This window comes from Mus caroli, chromosome X (genome assembly GCF_900094665.2).
Source record: "Mus caroli chromosome X, CAROLI_EIJ_v1.1, whole genome shotgun sequence".
Lineage (NCBI taxonomy): Eukaryota > Metazoa > Chordata > Mammalia > Rodentia > Muridae > Mus > Mus caroli.
In genome coordinates, this window is record NC_034589.1 from 31,590,817 (window position 1) to 31,610,216 (window position 19,400).

General features: G+C 43.3%; 1 protein-coding gene across 4 annotated transcripts in view; it reads right to left on the reverse strand.

Annotated features, from left to right (window-relative positions):
• Positions 1 to 18,709, reverse strand: part of Tmem255a (transmembrane protein 255A) — a 55,882-nt gene extending 37,173 nt beyond the window's left edge. For 2 of the 4 annotated variants that reach the window (XM_029473302.1, XM_021153272.2), the window contains exons 1-3: positions 18,473 to 18,709; positions 12,008 to 12,150; positions 1,941 to 2,003 (exon numbers count right to left, since the gene is read on the reverse strand). In XM_029473302.1, the coding sequence (XP_029329162.1) occupies positions 1,941 to 2,003; positions 12,008 to 12,150; positions 18,473 to 18,530 (264 nt within the window). In that variant the 5' untranslated portion in view covers positions 18,531 to 18,709. The remainder of the gene's footprint in view (positions 1 to 1,940; positions 2,004 to 12,007; positions 12,151 to 18,472) is intronic. The other 2 variants (XM_021153277.2, XM_021153274.2) reach the window with 1 other exon arrangement.
• Between the last annotated feature and the right edge of the window lie 691 nt (positions 18,710 to 19,400).

The following is a 19,400-nucleotide window of genomic DNA, read 5'->3' on the forward strand; positions in this document are numbered from 1 at the left end:
TTTTTTTTTGGGGGGGGGGTCATGGCCTCATGTAGTCCAGGCTGGTCTCAAGTTTATTTTGTGGCTAAGTATCATCTTAAACTTCTAATCCAGCCACCCAAAGGTTAAGAATGCTGGCATGTACCACCATGCCTAGCTAGAAATTTTAAAATAATAAAACCAGATTGCCAAATTTATTGATCATGTTAGATAACATAAATTTTTCTAATGTTCATCTTCTAGTATCAAGATGATGCTACATATCAAGGTATGGCAGCATCACAATTTCAGAATGTCTTTGAGGACAAGGAAATATGATACATGAGCCTACAATCTGCTATGCTTGACCTTGTGAACTACATAGAATCAGCATTTTTCTTTCTTGAGGCTTTGGGGGAGAAAGAGGAGGAAATAACATGGCATCGAGCTATTTCCCCAGGGAGAAGAAAAAAGATCAAAGCCAAGGCTGCCCTAGGGTTCACCCACTTCAGCAGGCTGAGAGGAAATACTTATCTCCTTTGGGAGTAGTTCAGAAACCTCTCTCCATAAATCTCACTTCACAGCACTGCAGATAATCAGTAAATAATGGATGAACGATGTCATGAAATTGGCATTATTAGCTATGCTATGATCAGCTCTACAATTAAAACTCCCCCATTATTTTGAATAATTTAAGCCCAAAGTGAAAACGAAACTGGCAAGGGACGGAGTCCAGGTGAAATGGAAGAAGAAACTATTAGAAGTCCCCTGGCAGTGATTCCCATATTGCTGGGGGAAGCATTGTTACTAGAGCTATTACATTATTTGATTAAGCTTGATGTTAAACAGACCCCATTGCCAAAATTTGGATGCCGTTAAGAGTTGTTCAAGGGGACTCTAACCTTAGTCCAGTGTCTGACCACTCACCAGACTTCCTGAAGTGTATGTAATTCTATAAAACTGTGTTGCAATTGCATTCAGCCTATCCATTCTACCCCTTGCCCTCAAGGAAGCCTTCTCAAAATTAAACCAGGAAAACACAGCAGCTCGCCTTTAGGAGATCATATTAGGGCAGTGAACTTTCTAAGCTTCAGCTTCTGTCAAATGCTGATCCTTCCTTTCAACTTTACTGCATACTTGACTTTGAACTACGGATGGCAAAGACACAGAGATATTGTTGTAAAGCTGACTTCATAATTTTAGTTTGATCTATGTTTCAGGTACATTGACTTTCTTCCTCTTTGTAATTTTTTTGTTTTGTTTTGTTTTTCTTTTTGTCTAGTTTTGTTTTTTCGAGACAGGGTGGAACTCACTCTGTAGCCCAGGCTGGCCTCAAACTCACAGAGATCCACCTGCCTCTGCCTCTGCCTCTGCCTCCCAAGTGTTGGAATTAAAGGCGTGCGCCACCACTACCTGGCTTCCTCTTTTTAATTTTAGTTTGTGTTTTGGTTTTAAGACAGGGTCTCAAGTAGCTCAGGAAGGTCTTCAAGTCAAGATCACTCAAAGGTGATCATGAACTGAGTTCCAGGTCCCCCCTTCTCAACCTCCCCAAGTATCAGGACTAGAGACAGAAATCACCAGGCCCAGCTTCCCTTTACTTTCTTAATGGAAGTTCCCTAGATTATAATCTAAAAGAATACAAAGAAACTTTGCGAAAACTTTTCCAAAAGATTACGTAACCAAAAGGAAGCTACGAAAGTCAGTAATATTCAGAGCTACAGTAAGATATACAACAGAAACCCGACATTCTAGGCCAGACCAGCAGCCTGATTGAAAAGCCAGTATTCTTTTGAGAATGAAGGAGAAAGCTTAAAGAGATGCACACCATCTTGAAAATACTGGGAGATAAGTTCTCTGGCGGCTTAGTGGGGGAGGGGAGGGAGGTGAAATAATAGCTTCCTTTGGGGCCAAATGTGTACAAGCTTAGGCAATGTGTTCCTTATTCACATAATCACTGAGCTCCCTAAAGGAGGAAAACTTACCATCTGCCGCTTGTTCTCAATCAGGTTTGACCCGATGATCCCAAGGAATGATCCAAAGCCAAGCTGTAAGACAACACAGCATTTAGGAAGACAATCAACCTTCCCACACAGTCATTCCCGTCCTTGGCCATGATGCAGGACAGTGGAAAAGAATTGGAGTGTAAATGTCAAAGCCATATGGAGCCTCTTACACAAACACGCCATGTACAATGAGAGTATATTCTCCCCATTCTTTGCAGTTTCCTCCTGGAGCAATGACTCACACTGAAAAAGCAGCTCATGTGCCCCCAAATCAAAAGCAAAGGTCAACTACACCTTCTTAGTGCCTGCCTCTTTCAATTTTAATACCCGGTACTTAGCATATGACTGGTGATTCAGTAAGAGACATATAATGGTGAAAAATACACGTTACTGTCAGATCTCTATCTAGTTTTGAAAAGGACCTTCTATACTGAAGCATGGGTTACAGAATAAAGGTTTGCAAAGGCAATTTTTGATGCATCGGGCATACTAATCAAGCTCAGGAAGTACTTTAGAAATCAGCAAGCACCTTGAACCCCAACCCCCCCCACACACACAAAAGAAATAGAAAAGAACTTTTTTTGAAAGCCTATATTTGTGGTTGACCTGCTGCAATTTATGTTAGCACTTACTCGCCTCTTTTTCCATCTCTGCTTCATTTATGGACAGAAAGCATTCATTAAAGAGTGAACAGAAATGGCAGTGTAAAACCCCGAAAACCAATTTCTCTTGTCTAAGTGGCCAGGATTATGTCTCAGTGTAGAAGATCCCACTGCCCTCTCAGCTCTGGCATTAGTGAACTGAAGGCTGCAGGTCTCAGCTGAGAATGATCACTAACCAATAGCTATTGATGGAGATGGAAAGAGAAGAAGTAAAAAGCGTTAAGAATGGACTAATAAATCTTAACACATGTTCAGTGATGTAGGTACACTTTGCACCCGCAGCCTTACCTTGACTTGCAGAGGCATCTGCTTTAACACAAGACTCCCAAGTTTTACATCTAGGCTGGGAAACCTAATGAACCCAAGAACTGGGTCTGATGGGCCCCTGTCCAGAAACTAACGGTTTGCCTCAAGACCTCAAGAATGGAAGAGACTGAAAGGGAGCAAACATTCCTTCTGCAGGACCAGCAACCATTCTTGGGAAAACAAAGCTTACGTGTCTGAATAGATAGACTACTCCATGCCAGGATGCTGAGATGCAAGAGGGGACATATACTTTCTCCCACCCAATCTTCTCTAAAATACAACTAAGATGTGTTGCTGCAAAATATACCAATGTAAACACAGTCATCATACTAATCTGGCTTGCAAACACAGATCTTCTACTAATGTCTGTGTAATCTAGAACTGACTAACCACGCAGCCTCTTTTCTTGTGTATGAAATAGAAGGAACCACAGAAATGTGATCTTACATAGCTTTGTAAAGATTAACAGAAGCAATACATTCAAATGACTTTTAATGGACATAATACAGTCGAATAGCTCGGCATATCACCTGCTATTCAGTGCATACTGAGAAAATGTACTGTTTTGTTCTAGAGATTTGAATCATACTTTTCAAATTTAAAAATATGTATTATTTTATGTATATAAATTCTTGCCTGCATGTATGTCTATGCACCATGCATGTGCAAAGCCCTCAGAGGCCAGAAGAGGGCGTGAGATTCCCCTGAAACTAGATTAACAGATGGTTGTGAGCTGCCAAATAGGTCCTGGAAATAATCAAACCCTAGAAATGCAGCCACTGCTCTCAAGCACTCAGCCATTCTGCCCCCAGCATTACATTTTAAAAAGACATTTATGTGTTTTTTAAATATTTTTATTAGGTATTTTCCTCATTTACATTTCCAATGCTATCCCAAAAGTCCCCCATACCCTCCCCCCCACTCCCCTACCCACCCATTCCCACTTTTTGGCCCTGGTGTTCCCCTGTACTGGGGCATATAAAGTTTGCGTGTCCAATGGGCTTCTTTCCAGTGATGGCCGACTAGGCCATCTTTTGATACTTGTGCAGCTAGAGACAAGAGCTCCGGGGTACTGGTTAGTTCATATTGTTGTTGCACCTACTTTATGTTTTTAAGACTATTTAGTATTTATTTGTTTGTTTATTTATTTATTCACACTCTCACACTTGAGTGCGATGGGTGTGTGAGTGGAAGTCAGAAGACAACTGGAAAGAATCAGTTCTTTCCTTTTGCCACCTGGGTCCTACGAATGGAACTCTGGTTGCTGAGCTTTGTGGCAGGTGCCTTTACCTGCTGAGCCATCTCACTGACCCCCCCCCAAAAAAAATTAACTTTTGAACCACTGTCATGTGATTTAAGGTGGAAAATTCTGTCAGTGTGCATCATGCATGTGCAATGCCCTTAGTGGCCAGAAGAGGGCGCAAGATCCTCTGAAACTGGAGTTACAGATGGTTGTGAGTATAGAGCAAGTAACTACAAAAAACACCTTATAACCATCATGGAAATACAGCATTGGATATGTCTGGGTGGGTGTTTACAAAGACATTTAACTAAGAAGAGGCTGACCCACTTTTGAGTGTGGGCAGGACCACTTCATGGGCTGGGTTACTGACTACGTATGAAAGAGGCAGCTACCTGAGCATGAGCATCCACCACTCTCTGCTTCTGGCCTCTGAGTACAGTGTGAGCAGCTGCCTCTTGCCCCTGCTGCCATCCCTTTCCCTGCATAATGAATCTGTGTCACCTGCAACTGTAAGCTAGACGAAATCCTACCTCTCTTAAATCACTGTTGTCGAGGATCTTGTCGAAGCAATGGGACAAGTAATTAGTAGGTATCAGAAACAAAGCAACTGGCTATTCCTGACATTTCCAAACAACTCTTTGATGGTGGTTCCTGGAAGAGACAGTCGGAACCCTTGTGGAACTGGCTAGAAAGACAGGACACTCCAGAACTGGACATCTCGGGCCTATCTATTACATTATCTATGCCTCCCATCCTGTTCTTTCTCATCCCATCTCATCTCAGTGTCATTTAGTCCAGTCTATAAGGAGACATCACGATACCTGACCCCCAAGAGCTCACAGTCTAGTGAAAGACACAGACTATAAGTTAAAGAGCACAGGCTATAAAGACAAAGCACTACATGAGCTAAGAGGAATTCATTCCAGACCATATCCCTGTCGCTGCTACTCATTAATCATGGGACCTTGGGACAGTCTGTTAAAGACTCTCTGCTTCAGCTTTCTCATCTCTAAAATGGGGTACTTAAGGTAATTTAGCAGGGAAGGGCCCTTGATGCCAAGCCTGATAACCTGAGTTCCATCTCTGGGATCCATATTCTGTAAAAACAAAGCCAATTTTTACAAGTTGTCCTCAGACTTCCCCCACACACACATCGAGACAGGATCTATTCATGTTCCACCCACCCCCCAGAAAAAAAATTAACAAACAAATAAATAATGTAATCTGAAAGCATTTTAAAAATGAGAATCAGTGTTGTTGTAAGGATCAAGTATAAAGGTAAAGTATGTGGCATTGGCACATTTTAAGCAGCTAACTAAATTTCCATAGAAGAGGAGGCATTTTATTTGGGCTCATAGGATGGGTGGGGCTCAATGGAAAAGGAACTAACATCTAATGAGTGATGAGCAGAAGCAATCACTTACCTAGATGGTAGGTAGATAAACTCACCAATATTGTTGAAAGACCTTGCATTTAAAGAGCCTTCCATTCACAGGTGTTCTTGTGCCCCACCCCTCCCAGCTTTGACCATAGGAATGATGCAGAGTTTGGTAGTGTTGCGATCATTCCAGTTTGACAGAAGGGAGAGCAGAAGCCTAGAAGAACTCTAAGAATTCATTTCCTCTTACAGCACCTTAATCTCAAAGCCAGGACTCACCCTCAGAGTCTCTAATGAGCAACATCCACATCCTGACGCCTAAGAAGTCAGTAGCTTTGTGTGGGTTTTTGTTAGTGTTGTCTCTTACAACAGGGTCTCACTGTGTAAGAGTGACCTTCTTTCTGACCTCCTTGAAAGTGCCATGGCATACGCTCACCCACAGTAAATACGTTTTTGTTGCAGTAATTCTCCAACCCAAATATGCCCCAGCAATGAAAACTCAGTTCAATGAATATGAATACATACTCTGGGGCTTTTTGTAAGGACCCTGGCTGTCCTGGACCTCACTCTGTAGATCAAGCTAGTCTTGAACTCAGAGATCCCTCCTCACCCCACCCCACCCCCACCTTTGCCTCCCGGGTGCTGGAATTAAAAGTATGGCCTACCACATCCAGGCCCCTGTTTATAGAAAGTGTTCTCTTCAGGGAATGAGAAGTCCTGTTTGACACCAAGAGCTTGGAGTGAAAAGTAAGAAAGGAGCCAGCAGTTTCCTGAAAATGGGCAGCTGCTTCTAATCAATGCCAGCTCCTAGCGAACCAGAGAGACCTCTCGGTGGTTATGCAAACTGGCTGCTCTTCCAGCGGATCTGAGTTCAGTCCCTAGCACCTGTGTGGCGGCTAATAGCCACCTCTACCTCCAATTCCAGAGGACCCTACTGCCATGGTACACAGACATACATGCAAGAAACTCCTGTATACATAAAACAAAGGGAAGTTAAAAAAATATGGTAATGATACCTTACACGACCTAATGTCTTTGTAGTTCCAGTGCTATTTCCAACTACCTAATAATTTGTTTTCTTTGTTTTGGCTGCCCTCCATTTGTCAAGTAAAATGACAGATTACTAGAAATGAAAGTCAGATTAAAGTTTTTTTTTAAATGTTTTGTTAGTTTTTTTTTTTTTTTTTTTTTTTTTTTTTTAGACAAAGCCGCATTGAGTAACTTGGGTGGCCTCAAGCTTGTGTTATGCCTCCTGCTTCATGCTCTTGTGTGCTGGGGTTACAGGAATGGCCTATCACCCCCAGCTGAAGGACTCTGGGGAGTGGATCCTAGTACCTATTTGTATTCCCACCCACTGCCCCAGACACCCAAGACAGGCTCGGTAAACATTAATTGGGTACGTACCTTGGGGCACAGCTTGCAATTGATCTATGATTTGGAGTTGGGGATTGCAGTGGGATGTGCTGGCAAGGGCAGTGAGATTTGGGGTCAGGGAATCCGTGCTACAGTTGGCTGAAACAGTCCACAAACTATTTCTTTAACCTTGAAATTCGAAAATCTCTGAAAACTGAAAGAATTTTCTGATACCCAATTTAGTGGTAAAGCTTGATCTTGAACTTATGTGAGAATTTTTTTATAATCTTTACCTTACTTTATATTAGAATTCATGTTTTATGATACAACTAGGAAGGAACTTGACTGTTCGTGCTTCTCAGAGCCCTGCTGAAATGCTAGATGGTATTTCTCTGTAATTTTCTGCAAAATGAAAGTCTAAATCCTAAAGTATATTTTGCCTAAGTAATCATGGACCCATATAAACAAAGGTTCAAAGATGGTAGACTACACTGTGGACCCCAATAGCTTAGAAATTCTCCCACTGAGGACTCCCCTTCTCAGGGGAGAGGGGGAGGGGAGAAAGGAAGAGTTGCTAGAGGGAGGGACTGGGAGGAGAGGACGGAGAGGAAGTTGCATTTAGGACGTTACTATTACCTGAGCTGGAAAAAATGGCCATTCTAAGAGTTTATATAGTTATTCCCTAATAACCAAACTGTTCAATTAGCAAAAGCAGTCTGTTCCCTACCGAATCTGGGTTCTCGGGCATTTACTTCGGCTGAGGTAGGAGTCCTAACTGTATTTGCGATCTGACCTATAAACGCAAATGGATTTTTTGACTGTTTAATCCACTACTTTCTCTGTTTCGCTCTGTATAATTAAACCCATTTTAAGATAAATAAATAAATAAATAAATAAATAAATAAATAAATAAATAAAAGAAATGTTCCCATTAAGTAGATAGAGAGGATTTAGTGGTGACAATAAAAAATTTAAAAAAAAATTGGAAGGTTGAGTAACTGGCACCATCAAGGCAGAAAAGCCCAAAACACCAAAACAGGTCGGTGTTGGGAAACAGAAACAGAGGGTGGCCAGGATAGTGGCTTCAGGAAGCTTTGAATGTCTAAGTGCTAAGTGCTAAGGGGTTAACAAGATGACCGTGGAGGTTAGATACTTGTGAGGTTACACAAGTTTTGTTCAGGGCATCAGGATTCAAATTGATGTTTTATAACAAGCTTGACCATTCTGAATGTCTGTTTAATTTACCGTAATCACAAACCCCAGCTCTGCACGGCTCCTGGTTATGCCCTAGGCATTCAAAATGTTGTCAGACTTCACATGTCCTTACATCTCTTTACATAGTCGTTACATAAAGAAAGCCACGTGAGCCTGGAGAAGGTATCTGTCTCCAAATATCCCATTGTGACTCTATATGGTTTTTAGTCCACTGAGCTCTAAAGTATAAGTACACTGAGACCAGAGAGCTCCAGGAAGGTTTTCCTCACTGATGAACAAACTCCATCTTGTGGGTTGCCTGGGAAACACATTTAGAGTCTTCCTTCTCCTCCCAGTAAGCAAAGATTCAGAGGAAAGGAGCAACCCCAGGCCCTTTTTCAGCTTTATTCAACAGCCAGAGTAAATAGTGGATTTATTTTCTATTTTATTTACTTATTTATTTTTAGGCTTTCCAAGTAGAAGGCACATTGGAACATTTCTGAAATGGAATATGCCTTAAACATTCAAAGACAGTAAAAACCCATAAGCCAGTTTGTCATTATCAGTCTTAATGTTTAAAATCATTATCTTTCAGCCTGTACAGACAGGTTAGTTCATCCTTAAAGAGGCATCTGTGTGCACATATTTTAGGATGATAATACTATGTTATAGCTCAGGTAGACTAGCTACCATGCTATTATAATATACCTCCGTGGGTATTAAACACCTCATTGTATTTGAAATGCCAAACATCTTAGTATTTAAATGAAATGTTTGTCAATTTTTCTAATCTAATACTATCTCCATAATTTATCTGTTTTAAATATTCAAATTCTCATGTATTGTTAATACATTTAGTCAGAGTCAAGAAAAAATAGTTGAGTTCAGGATAACTTGAAATGTTTTCACAGATTCATAAACCATAATTTATATTCAGAATGACCAGTTTGACAGTGCAGAATCTTAGAATACTCTTTCTGGTTTTACTGCTAAGTATGTTATATTGTGTTTTAGTTCTCCACCTGGCTGCTGGTCCACCTAAATTATATTTCCCTGGGGTGACTGGTAAAATGTATATTTAGCCTGCATTACTTTTTCAGTCAAAGATTAGCTTATGAGAAGAATTCATGTTCGTAGGGTCAGAATCTCTGGGGCTATTGAGCGGAGATCTGCAGTTTTCACATCATTCTTACTCATACCTGGGTGGAAAAATGGCCATTCTAAAAGTTTATATAGTTATTCCTTAATAACCAAACTGTTCAAGTAGCAAAAGCACTCTGTTCCCTACCAAATCAGGGTTCTCAGGCATTTACTTCGGCTGAGGTAGGAGTCCTAACTGTATTTGCGATCTGACCTATAAACGCAAATGGATTTTTCGACTGTTCAATCTGCTATCTTCTCTGCTTTGCTCTGTATAATTAAAACCCATTTTAAAGAAATTATCTACATGCATTCAGAGAGCAATTTTGTAAAAGTTAAGCCTGTGTGTGTGTGTGTGTGTGTGTGTGTGTGTGTGTGTGTGTGTGTGTGTGTGTGTGTGTGTGTGTGTGTGTGTGTGTGTGTTGGGGAGAAATACAGCACCCTCTCAGGGTAGTTCTCTTAGTAAGTTTGTTTTTAGTGAAACACTCACTCATGCGTGCTCTAGCGCATGTGCGCAGGCACACACACACACACACACACACACACACACACACATGGGTTGGGGGAGGAGGGGAGGGAGGGAAGAAGGAAGGGAGGGAGAAAGAGAGATATGCCCCCACTGCTTCCATTCCCAGTGCTAGCTGAACATGAAGTACTTGAATTACAGCAATCATGAGTCCTTATTCCTTTGTTAATGTATTCCAACCTAGCCTCCCACAGTCAGATACTCTACAGAGAAGGTTTGTACTAGCATGAAAAATGTCCTCCCTTCACCCACAGCCACTCTGGATCTTGGCTTGAGCATTCTCTCTTCAGTTGGCAATAGTTCACTAATGCAGCTACCTGAAGCACACAAAGTCACACAGACCCTGTAAATTCCTTTCCAAGCCACCAAAATGTTCTCACCCCCCTCTCCTTTCTTCCCCACCCCTTTGCTTGCTTTTAAAAATAAAACCCAATTCTGCTGACAGGTGATTTTCTTGCCTCACCACAGGAAGTGGACAGGGTGAGTTCTCATATCACATGTTTAACAGAGGGCCCTGGGCACAAATTGGTATCTGCGAGACACCTGCCCTAAACTGGTGGGTTGGCATCTCTACCTTCCTCCAAACTGCAGAACTTAGGCTCGAAGAAGGTTCAGTTTACATCAGACCTCACATGGGGACCAGTCTTTAATAGAGCTCTTGAGTAGTGAGACTGTGGAATCGAATCGGTGACCTAGGCAACAGGCTCCAAGCTGGTCACTCATAGCAACAGATTGTTAAAGGCATTATCTTTAACCTTTTCTCTTTTGATTGAGAGTGAGAAAGACAGACAGAAGACTAAAACCATGTCTGATCACTTTGCTGTGTTAATTATTTTTTAAAGTGCCATTCTTAACATCTTTCTACTCTCTAGCAATTGCAATTCAGGAATCATTTAATTGTTATTAAAATAAGATTCAATCATTAGACTTAAGACTTGGGGTTAAACAGCACTATTCATAGACCCAAACGAGGGGTGTTTGTTTGCCTTGGCAGACTCTCACTATCTTACCAAGTTAGGAAACAAGTTTTTTTTTTTTTTTTTTTTTTTTATGTAGCAAATTCCATGTTGAAAAAATAGATTGCCTACACTGCAAGGGAGGGTAAATTATCCACTGGACTATGAAAAGAAGTCATTAGAACCTTGATTCCTAGTTACAATCTGAAATGAGAAAACAGAAACTATTACTGATGTTCCAAAAATGGACTGTCGCTGGGATTCCTCTATGGGTATGAAGGCCAGACCATCATGAGAGCTTCCTTTGTGAAGAGGCAAGTTCCAAGCAGTGAAGGGTTAATGATAGGGGGCTTTCTGTATGTGCAGATATATCGTCTACTTTTAACCAAATTATCACTAGCATTTGGATGAGAGATTTGGAAATCCTATTGAAAAATTGTAAATTGAAGTTGACCCTGATAACAAATGACCAGAGAAAAATGGCAGAGTTGATATTTCTGCCTCCCGTAGGAGCTTTTAGTCAGACATGCTGTGAGAGCCACCTTTTAAAGACACTTAAAAGACCAGTGGCTCTGATGATGACTTGAACATGTCTGATAAGAAGCCAGTCAAAAATATTCACAAATAGTTCATTGGTCATTTGAAATAAGGGTTTCTAGGAATTATCTTTGAAGACAAACTTCACACTAAGTATATAACATCCTACAACATTTTGCTGTTTATATAAAAAGATATTAAAATTGGAATTTCATTTTCATCTAATGTTTGAATTTCCATTTTACATAAATTTTGTGAGTGTGTGTATATATGTGTGTGTGTGTGTGTGTATGTGATTTATAAATGAATAAATATGCATGTATTAAGACTATGTCTTCCACACCTTTTCCTGGCAGGACCCCTTTGCAAATGAATGAGTGTCACTGGTCACAGAAAGTAGAGGTGTCAGATTCCCGGAAAGATCAGGAAAACAAACACTGAGCTAAAGTTAATGCTGCTAGAAAAAAAAAAAAAAAGCATCTCTTAAAACCAGAAAACCAAAGCCCTAGACAATAAGATGACTTAATTAGCTTCCCAGTCTCAGTTGAGGGAGACACTGGGACACTTCTAAGTCTCAGTCAAGTTGTGTTTTTCCCAAGGAGAGCTGCCTTTCTGTGTCCTTACAAAGACACAGAGAGAGGGAAGCAGAACAAACACTGTAAATGATAACAGAATTGAAAACCATCCCAGAAGAGTCATGAACGCTGTAGGAAGCAAGCTCCAGAGGCTGACCTGTGCTCTCTGTACTTACAATAACTCCTGGGTAATAACCTCCCACAGTCACATTCTGGGTCCTGGTAGTCGCAGCAAGGCCCACCGTGAGAATTAACATGGACACAATAAGCAAAGTAACAGTGACGTAGATGGAGTTCCGCTTCCTCCTATTGAAGGCTCCTGCAAGAATAGAGAGACATTGAAATTGCTCATTTCTTCTGGAAAAAGAAGAGAAAATTTACTCATAGGATTTTTCTTTCTTCCTCCTATTGGTAACTGGGATATCTCTAGGGAGTGGAATTATGGTGCAAGAATTGAGCTTTCCATTCTGCAGTCATTAGGTGACACTTTCCTAATTAAAAAAAAAATTATTGCTTCTTTGAAAATAAACAGCCAGTATACAACAGCAAGACAATTTTGTAGTTTTGACATTCTAGAAAAGATGTGTCATTCCCACTCAGTGGAGTGACTTTAGGGTAGGTTATAAAAGCATATGACAAATGGGAAGTGTTTGTATGAGGGTATTAAATGAAAATATTGTAAAGCCAGTAGGTAACTAAGAACATATGAAATTTCATTTTTAGTGTAAATATCAGAACTGAGCCAGGTACCAGCATCTTATTTTTTTTCATTTGTATCTGACATTTGCTGCCTTGTGCATAAACTTAAAAATGGTGTGTTGGCCAGATGTGTCACATAACAAATGTACGCAATAAAGTAAATGGTTGAAGGCTATTAGTCCACAAAGATTTGTATCAGGGGAAGTAGACTAGAAAGATATAACTTACATACATTTATGCGTATGTGAGGATGGCATCAATGAAAATGGCAAGAAGCCCCTGCTCCTGCTCAGGGCTTATCAGACATGATAGTACCAAGCAATTTTTTTTTTCAAAACCAAGCTTATTAAGTCAGATAGAAAAAATGGTATCTAGGCTCACTTCAATTTACAATTTTTAAAGAACCAAGCAATGCTCTACACTAGGAACTAAGCACTATTTTACTCTATACAGGCACAAGCAAGGGGTTCTCCTCAGGAAATACAACGGGAAAATTAACCACCTAGGAGGTCTCAAGAAAAACACACACACACACAAGTGGGCATGACTATTAGGATCCAGTTCCCTTGAAGCCACAAAGAGGATGAGGACAATGAAGCAGTAGGTAGTGTGTCATATATGCTTTAAATATCGTGACTGGGACTGAAGAGAACCTTTGGTTCTGCCCGTTCCAAAGACTTAGCACTCTGAAAGGCCTTGCTGCACCCTGTGCAAGCTGTGGAGCAGAGACGCTGACCAGACTGCACTCCTGTGGGGTGATGGGGAGGGAAAGAAAAGAGGAAAGTAGAAGGAGAGCTGAAAACCAGTTCAGAGAGGCCCACGAGAGCTCATGGGGAACAGGGGCTATGTCTGTTCTCACAGCCTCCTGCTGAAACCTCCCTCCATATAGAAGAGCAGTGTCAAAAATGCCACCCTGGCTTTCCCAGTGTAATCTTTGCTGAAGGCTCTGAGGGAGGAGGGGTAGAAGGGGCTGGCGGCCTCCCCTGACGTCATCCTTGAAACTAAGAGATGTGACTCATCAGGTACAAGTCTAATACAATACTATTCTAAGACTGTTTTACACCAAACTCTGGAAGCAGTTCCAGCAGGTACAGGCCCCTAGCATCAAGGCTCCTGTGTCACCGTGGGAGGGGAGGTAAGGGGAGTTGCAAATGAGTCTGCTCTGCAGTGAGCTAGGAAGCCATCTCCCATGCAGAGAGACAGGAAGGTCCCTAGACACCGGGGTCCTTTGTTTGTGGTGGCTATCAAGGGTGCAAATGACAGCATGATTGCCTGGTTTGGGGAAGGGGAGAGAAGAAGGGTAGGGTTAGGACAGACAGGATTTATTTCATCTACCTGCAAGTTCCTTATCCCTCTTATTTTTTTTCATGATACCCAAAGGAGTCTGTAAAGAAGGGTTCCTAATTCCATGTCATGATAGCTACCTGGTGAGTCTCTCAGTTAGCTTCACTGTGGGGCTCTAAAATCAGTTTACCAACACAGCCTCCCATTCATTTCTTGCCTTCTGCTTGCCATACACACAGCCCTTCTCGCCCCCAATACTCCAAGACCGGCTCACATAGAGACTGTGTAACCTTAGAGACTAGGTTGGAGGAGCAGGAATGTTGTCGGCATGATCTTTCTAATTTATTGCCTCGTTGACCTGCTCATTCCTATCCACTGACCTTTCATCTTCTCCACAGCCCTTGAATCTGCTTTGCAAACATCACTCTAACTCTTAAAAGCCCAGGAGCCAGGTCAGAAAAGTGACTCAGCAAACCACATGGTGTCATTTGAAAATCTTTTTTTTTTTTCTCATTTGCTTTAGAATCTGGATTGAAATTCATTCTGTTGAAAGAAAACCGAAAGATCTTGCCACCTTACAGGGGGCTTGTCTCCAGATAAGATTTATATTGGATCAAATTGCTAGGAAACGTCGTAGGGCACTAGATAAACTATTCTCTGTTCTGCCAGTCACCCTTTATTTTATATTACAAAGACTTTAATTGCAAGTCAAATGCTTTTAGCTGCACTTGGAGAGTTGACTATTTTAAAGAACTCTTGGGTAAATTCTTTTTGAAATAAAGAGGCACCCCCCATCTGCCTGTGGTTTCAGTTTGATTTAATAAAGTCCATGTCTGCTTGGAATAAGGCATACCTTAAAGTACTCTGAAGGTGTGGCCAAGGATCCTAAAAGTCAGATGATTGTATGGACTCATGCCATTGACCTGCTTGTTGCTCGATTTCAGAAGGCAGGAGAACCCTGCTCTTACTAAGGTACAATCTGAGACTGCCCTTAGATGATGATTTTGTGAGCACAGGACCATCTTATTTGGGTTTTATTTAGTAGACGAATTTTTTAACAAACAAAAAGCTCAGACACAATGAGCTACTTAAAAATACCCTCAAGAGGTGGAACACAGTGCTTTTTGTTGTATCACATACACAGCAAAGAAGGAGCTGATGGTTATTGAAAAACAACACAAACAAGTGGCGACACCTCATAATTGCTTTCCTTCTAGTAGAAAGAGTCGGTTGGAGGAATCGTGCAAATGGATGTGGCTATGCTCACAGGGTTAACTTTTGGAAATAGAGTACACTCTGAATGCTCCCCAGAACTGAAAACTCGGTGGCTAATGTGTCAAAACCGCAAGCACTTCACCACCTTGTCTACGTGGTACCTAGTATTTAAACTACTATTATTGTAAGCAATAACAGTGAGAGTCCAAAATCTCATCATTGGCACTGCCTGCACCCCCAGCAGCCTCTCTGCAGAACCACTGCAGCCCTCCCTCTCTGCAGTGCCCCACCTCCATGCCAGATACCAGAGGAGGTATGTGATGGAGTTCTGGAGGTGTGCTTCACCCTTCCAGATAGGATCATCTTGCCCCTCCCTTGGTCCCCCTAATCAAAACCCTCATCTGTATTTGAATCTGAATTCCTCCCCTCATTTGAAGCAAGCTCAAAACTTCCTCCACCACAAAGTTTATCTTAATCAAGCTCCGGCTACTTTAACCACACATTAGCTTGGTTTCTAATGGCCTAGAAGCCTTACTCAATAAGTATATAAACTGTGACAGCAGGTTTCTTCCACAACCCATACGGTGTCCACCATTTCCAGGATTTCATATCTGAAAGGAGCCAAGCTGGGAGTTGCTATGAGATAGGATGCTGCCTCTGAGCGCTTGTGCTTTACCTTGTACGTATTTCTTGATAGCCCCTTCCTAAAAGAGAGTGTGCAATGTTTATTGGAATGTTGAAAAACTGCTCCGCATGCTGCGGTGTTGATGACGTGTTAATTCTCAGGTTCGGAGGTTTGAATGGATTTGGATTTGCTTACCTGAGTCAGCTTTGCCGCAGAGTGGATCTCAGCAAGTCCCAGCCTGGAGCATCCCTGGAAACAGGTGGCTGCCCACACAAGAACCTTAATGCTCTGCCAGTCTCACAAACGTTTACCTAAAGGTGCTGAAATCTACTACCTTCACCTTTTTAGTAAATTACTCAGGACATGGAGATATCAAAAAAAAAAAAAAAAAAACCACAATACTCAGTAAATTACAAATGTGTTGTTGGAAGTGAAGAGGATGCTCTGATGTAGTAGCGGTGCATCAGCGCTTGGGGGCGCTGTTGCCAAGGTGGAGGAGGGGGTTGCTGGGAGCTGTTGGAGGTGCGCAGGAGTCAAATTACTATCTTCACAATTCCCTGTCTGCTTCCTTCAGAGCAGCCCGCAAAAGTAGTGCAGGCACCCTGGTGTGGGCGGTGGTGTGTGTGTGTGTGTGTGTGTGTGTGTGTGTGTGTTACATTTTATTTTGGAGACTACGACTGTGTCTTGCCCGTAAAAGGAATCCCCTCAGAAATGCTGCCCTTCGAGGCAGAACACTAACCCAGAGCTTAGTTAAGTGGAAGTATCCTTGATGCTAGAAGCTGATTCAGGCCTAGGCTGTGGGCCCAGTGCCAGGGAACTCCGGGGAGACTCCCCTGTCCACACTGTGGGAACCTAGAATTATCTATCACTCTACTCAAGAATTTTCTACTGAGTTTGGCCTGTGGATCCTTTACCAAACGCTATTCGTGATGATTGTTCCTTGTCTTATGAGATCTATGATTCCCTTCCCTGCACTGCCGAGCTCAGCTTCTTGTTGCCCAGACATTTAGAAAAATGCAAGACAGGCTGGGGGCCCTGGGAATACGAGAGAGAACTCTCTTCATCTTGTTCTGAAACCCACAAAGCAGTGTCAAGTAGCAAGCCTTTCAGCCCTGAGCCTCCAATCTGCTCAGTCCCCGCAGCAACAGACAGGGTTCTGGGTGGGGAGGGTTTGGTTTGCAGGTGGTTGTCGCACACAGTTGGAATGGGCTCTGCAGAACCCTCGCCCTCTTGCGCCCAGCTCTTTCACGCTGTAGCTAGATGTATGGGCGCCTGAGCCGTGGTAGCGCCGCAGCTGGCCAAGGCAAGGAGTGCTTTTGGAGTTCTGTGTGCCTGTGTATACGTGGGGTGGAGTGGGGGGCGGGGAGGGTACTGGAAAGTCTGGTACTGCTGGGTTCTGGATTTGGACCCTAGACCTTGGCCTCATTTTGCATCCAGCACCAGATAACTAAGACCTTAAAAATGAAAAGTGCAGGGCTTCTACTGACAGGCCTTCCACCATCCAGATGATAACACTTTCGGGGGCCCTTGAACGAAATTTGTTGCGACTGAGTCTTTTGCAGGCAGCAGAGAGCTCATACTGGGCTCAATCTCCTTGCCCCTCCCCTGTGCATGTTCCAGCAAATTCATCGGAGAAGAGCTGAGAAGACTGAATGGCAGAGATTTGGGACAGAGGAGTTTTGCAGAATGTGAAGTATGATAGAAACGACGAATTGGACTAGATTAAAGACAAAGTTTAAGGTTAGGTGGAATTATGACTCCGCAATCCCCTCACTCTTACCCAAGGCTCCAAATTAATTTCTTCTCCCAGCGAAGACGTAGGAAGGTTCCTAACAGCGAAAGGCAACTATTTTGTTTTGTTTTGTTTATTTCTTAAAATTCGTTTGTAGCTACCGAAAAGCACCCTCGAGGGACCTCCAAGTTGGTGCAAGACGGTAGCGGTCCTCTCGTGTTTTAGGAAGGTGTTGAAAAGTGCCCCTCCCCCTTCATTCCGCTGAAGAGGAAAGCGCGACTTCAGAAGATGCGCGGGCTTGCGCTGGATCTTATTTTTCTAGTGCTCTCACCACCACCACCCGGCCACCACTCTCTCTCTCTCTCTCTCTCTCTCTCTCTCTCTCTCTCTCTCTCTCTCTGCATTTGGAGTAGAATAGGAATCAAATTCAAGGGCCGATCATTCTGCTACGTATGTCCAGGCTGAGCTGTCCTGAGTGATTCCCCAGGATTTCCCGTCCTGCCAGCATACCCTTTCTTCTACCCCCATTCCCTTGAGTAGCACCCCACCACCGCACACACCCCCCACACACCCGGTCTGCGAAGTGTAAATCAGCTCCCGGACCACTGCAGGTCTGAATTTCAAGATATCACCTAGAGTGAGTGGGGGGGGGGCGGTTAAGATCCTGCTTCTTCTAATTATCATTAGTCGTGATCTTAGAAGTGATGTGGACTTTGCAAAGAAGGAGCGTCGAATCGAAAGCAAAGGCACAGGTTTGGAGGAAGTGTTTTGATGCCCAGACAGCTGAGATTTACCACAGGCTGCAAGTCTGTACACACACACACACACACACACACACACACACATGCACTCCGGGCTAGGTAAGGCTACTCCAACCCTAGCTTGGCACTCCAATCTCAAGCGCGTCACACTTGTCACAGCTGGGCCGCTCCCTTGGGGCTCTGGTCCACCTCCCAGATACTCGAGTTTGTGGACCCCCATTCCGGTTGCCCTCTCTCTGGCTGGCACTGGGGCAGGCAGGAGCTGGCTGTCCTGAGGACAACGCACTTACCCCCTTACTGCTGCCTCCCAGAGGACAGGACTTACCCATGGAATCGGGAAGGGACATGTCGCTGGACCGCTGCTGAGTCAGGGACTGATGCATGGTGAAAGCTGTCCAGTTGCCCCTGTCCCGGAAGCTGCTTCAAGAGCCCCTGGCTCAGGGCACCCCGCAGAGCATCCTACTCTGCCGCTGCCTCTCTCCTCTTCCCAAGCGCTGAGAGGGACTGACTGCCTCGGGTTGAGAGCTGCAGCCCAAGTGCCGCCTCCCCCTCCCTCCCCCTCTTCTCCCTCCCTCCTCTTCTGCCTCCCTCTGCTCTGTGAGGCAGCAGCATTGGCGTCCGTGCAGCAGCGTGCGCTTGCGCAAGACCCCCCTTTCTTCCTCCCCCTCGGCCTCCCCATCCTAGTTATCCACCTCCCAGCCTTCCAAGCCAGACAGGGAGCCGGTTTCGCCCCTTGGGGCCAAAGCTGCGCAGAGAGAAAAAGGAGGCTTCAACCTGAGGCCAAGGGGCCTTCTCTGCAGTTTGAACAGAGGGTCTTGGGCGATCATCTTTTCTTTTACAAGATTCATAATTGGGGAGGGGGACAGAGTTAGAGGTTCGGAGCTGGAGAATGCACACAGTGACACAGGCAGACAGGCACACACACACACACACACACACACACACACACACACTTGTTCAGGTCTGATCTTACAGCTTCCAGAATAACATAATGGAGCTGGAGACAGTCCAGAAAAGGGCCACTCTATAATCAAAAGGATGGTAGTGGTTGGAGGGGGGGGGGCAGAATGCCTTATGAGGATAGATTAAACAAATGCTCACTCTTTAGTCTAGAATGATGAAGGCTGAGAAGGGATGTGACCAGAGTGTATAAAATTATGCAGTTAGAGGCAGAGAACACAGCCTTATTCATCACAACTAATAACTCGAAAACCAACAACCCCCCCACAAGAGTTATAAGGAGGTTCAGCTAA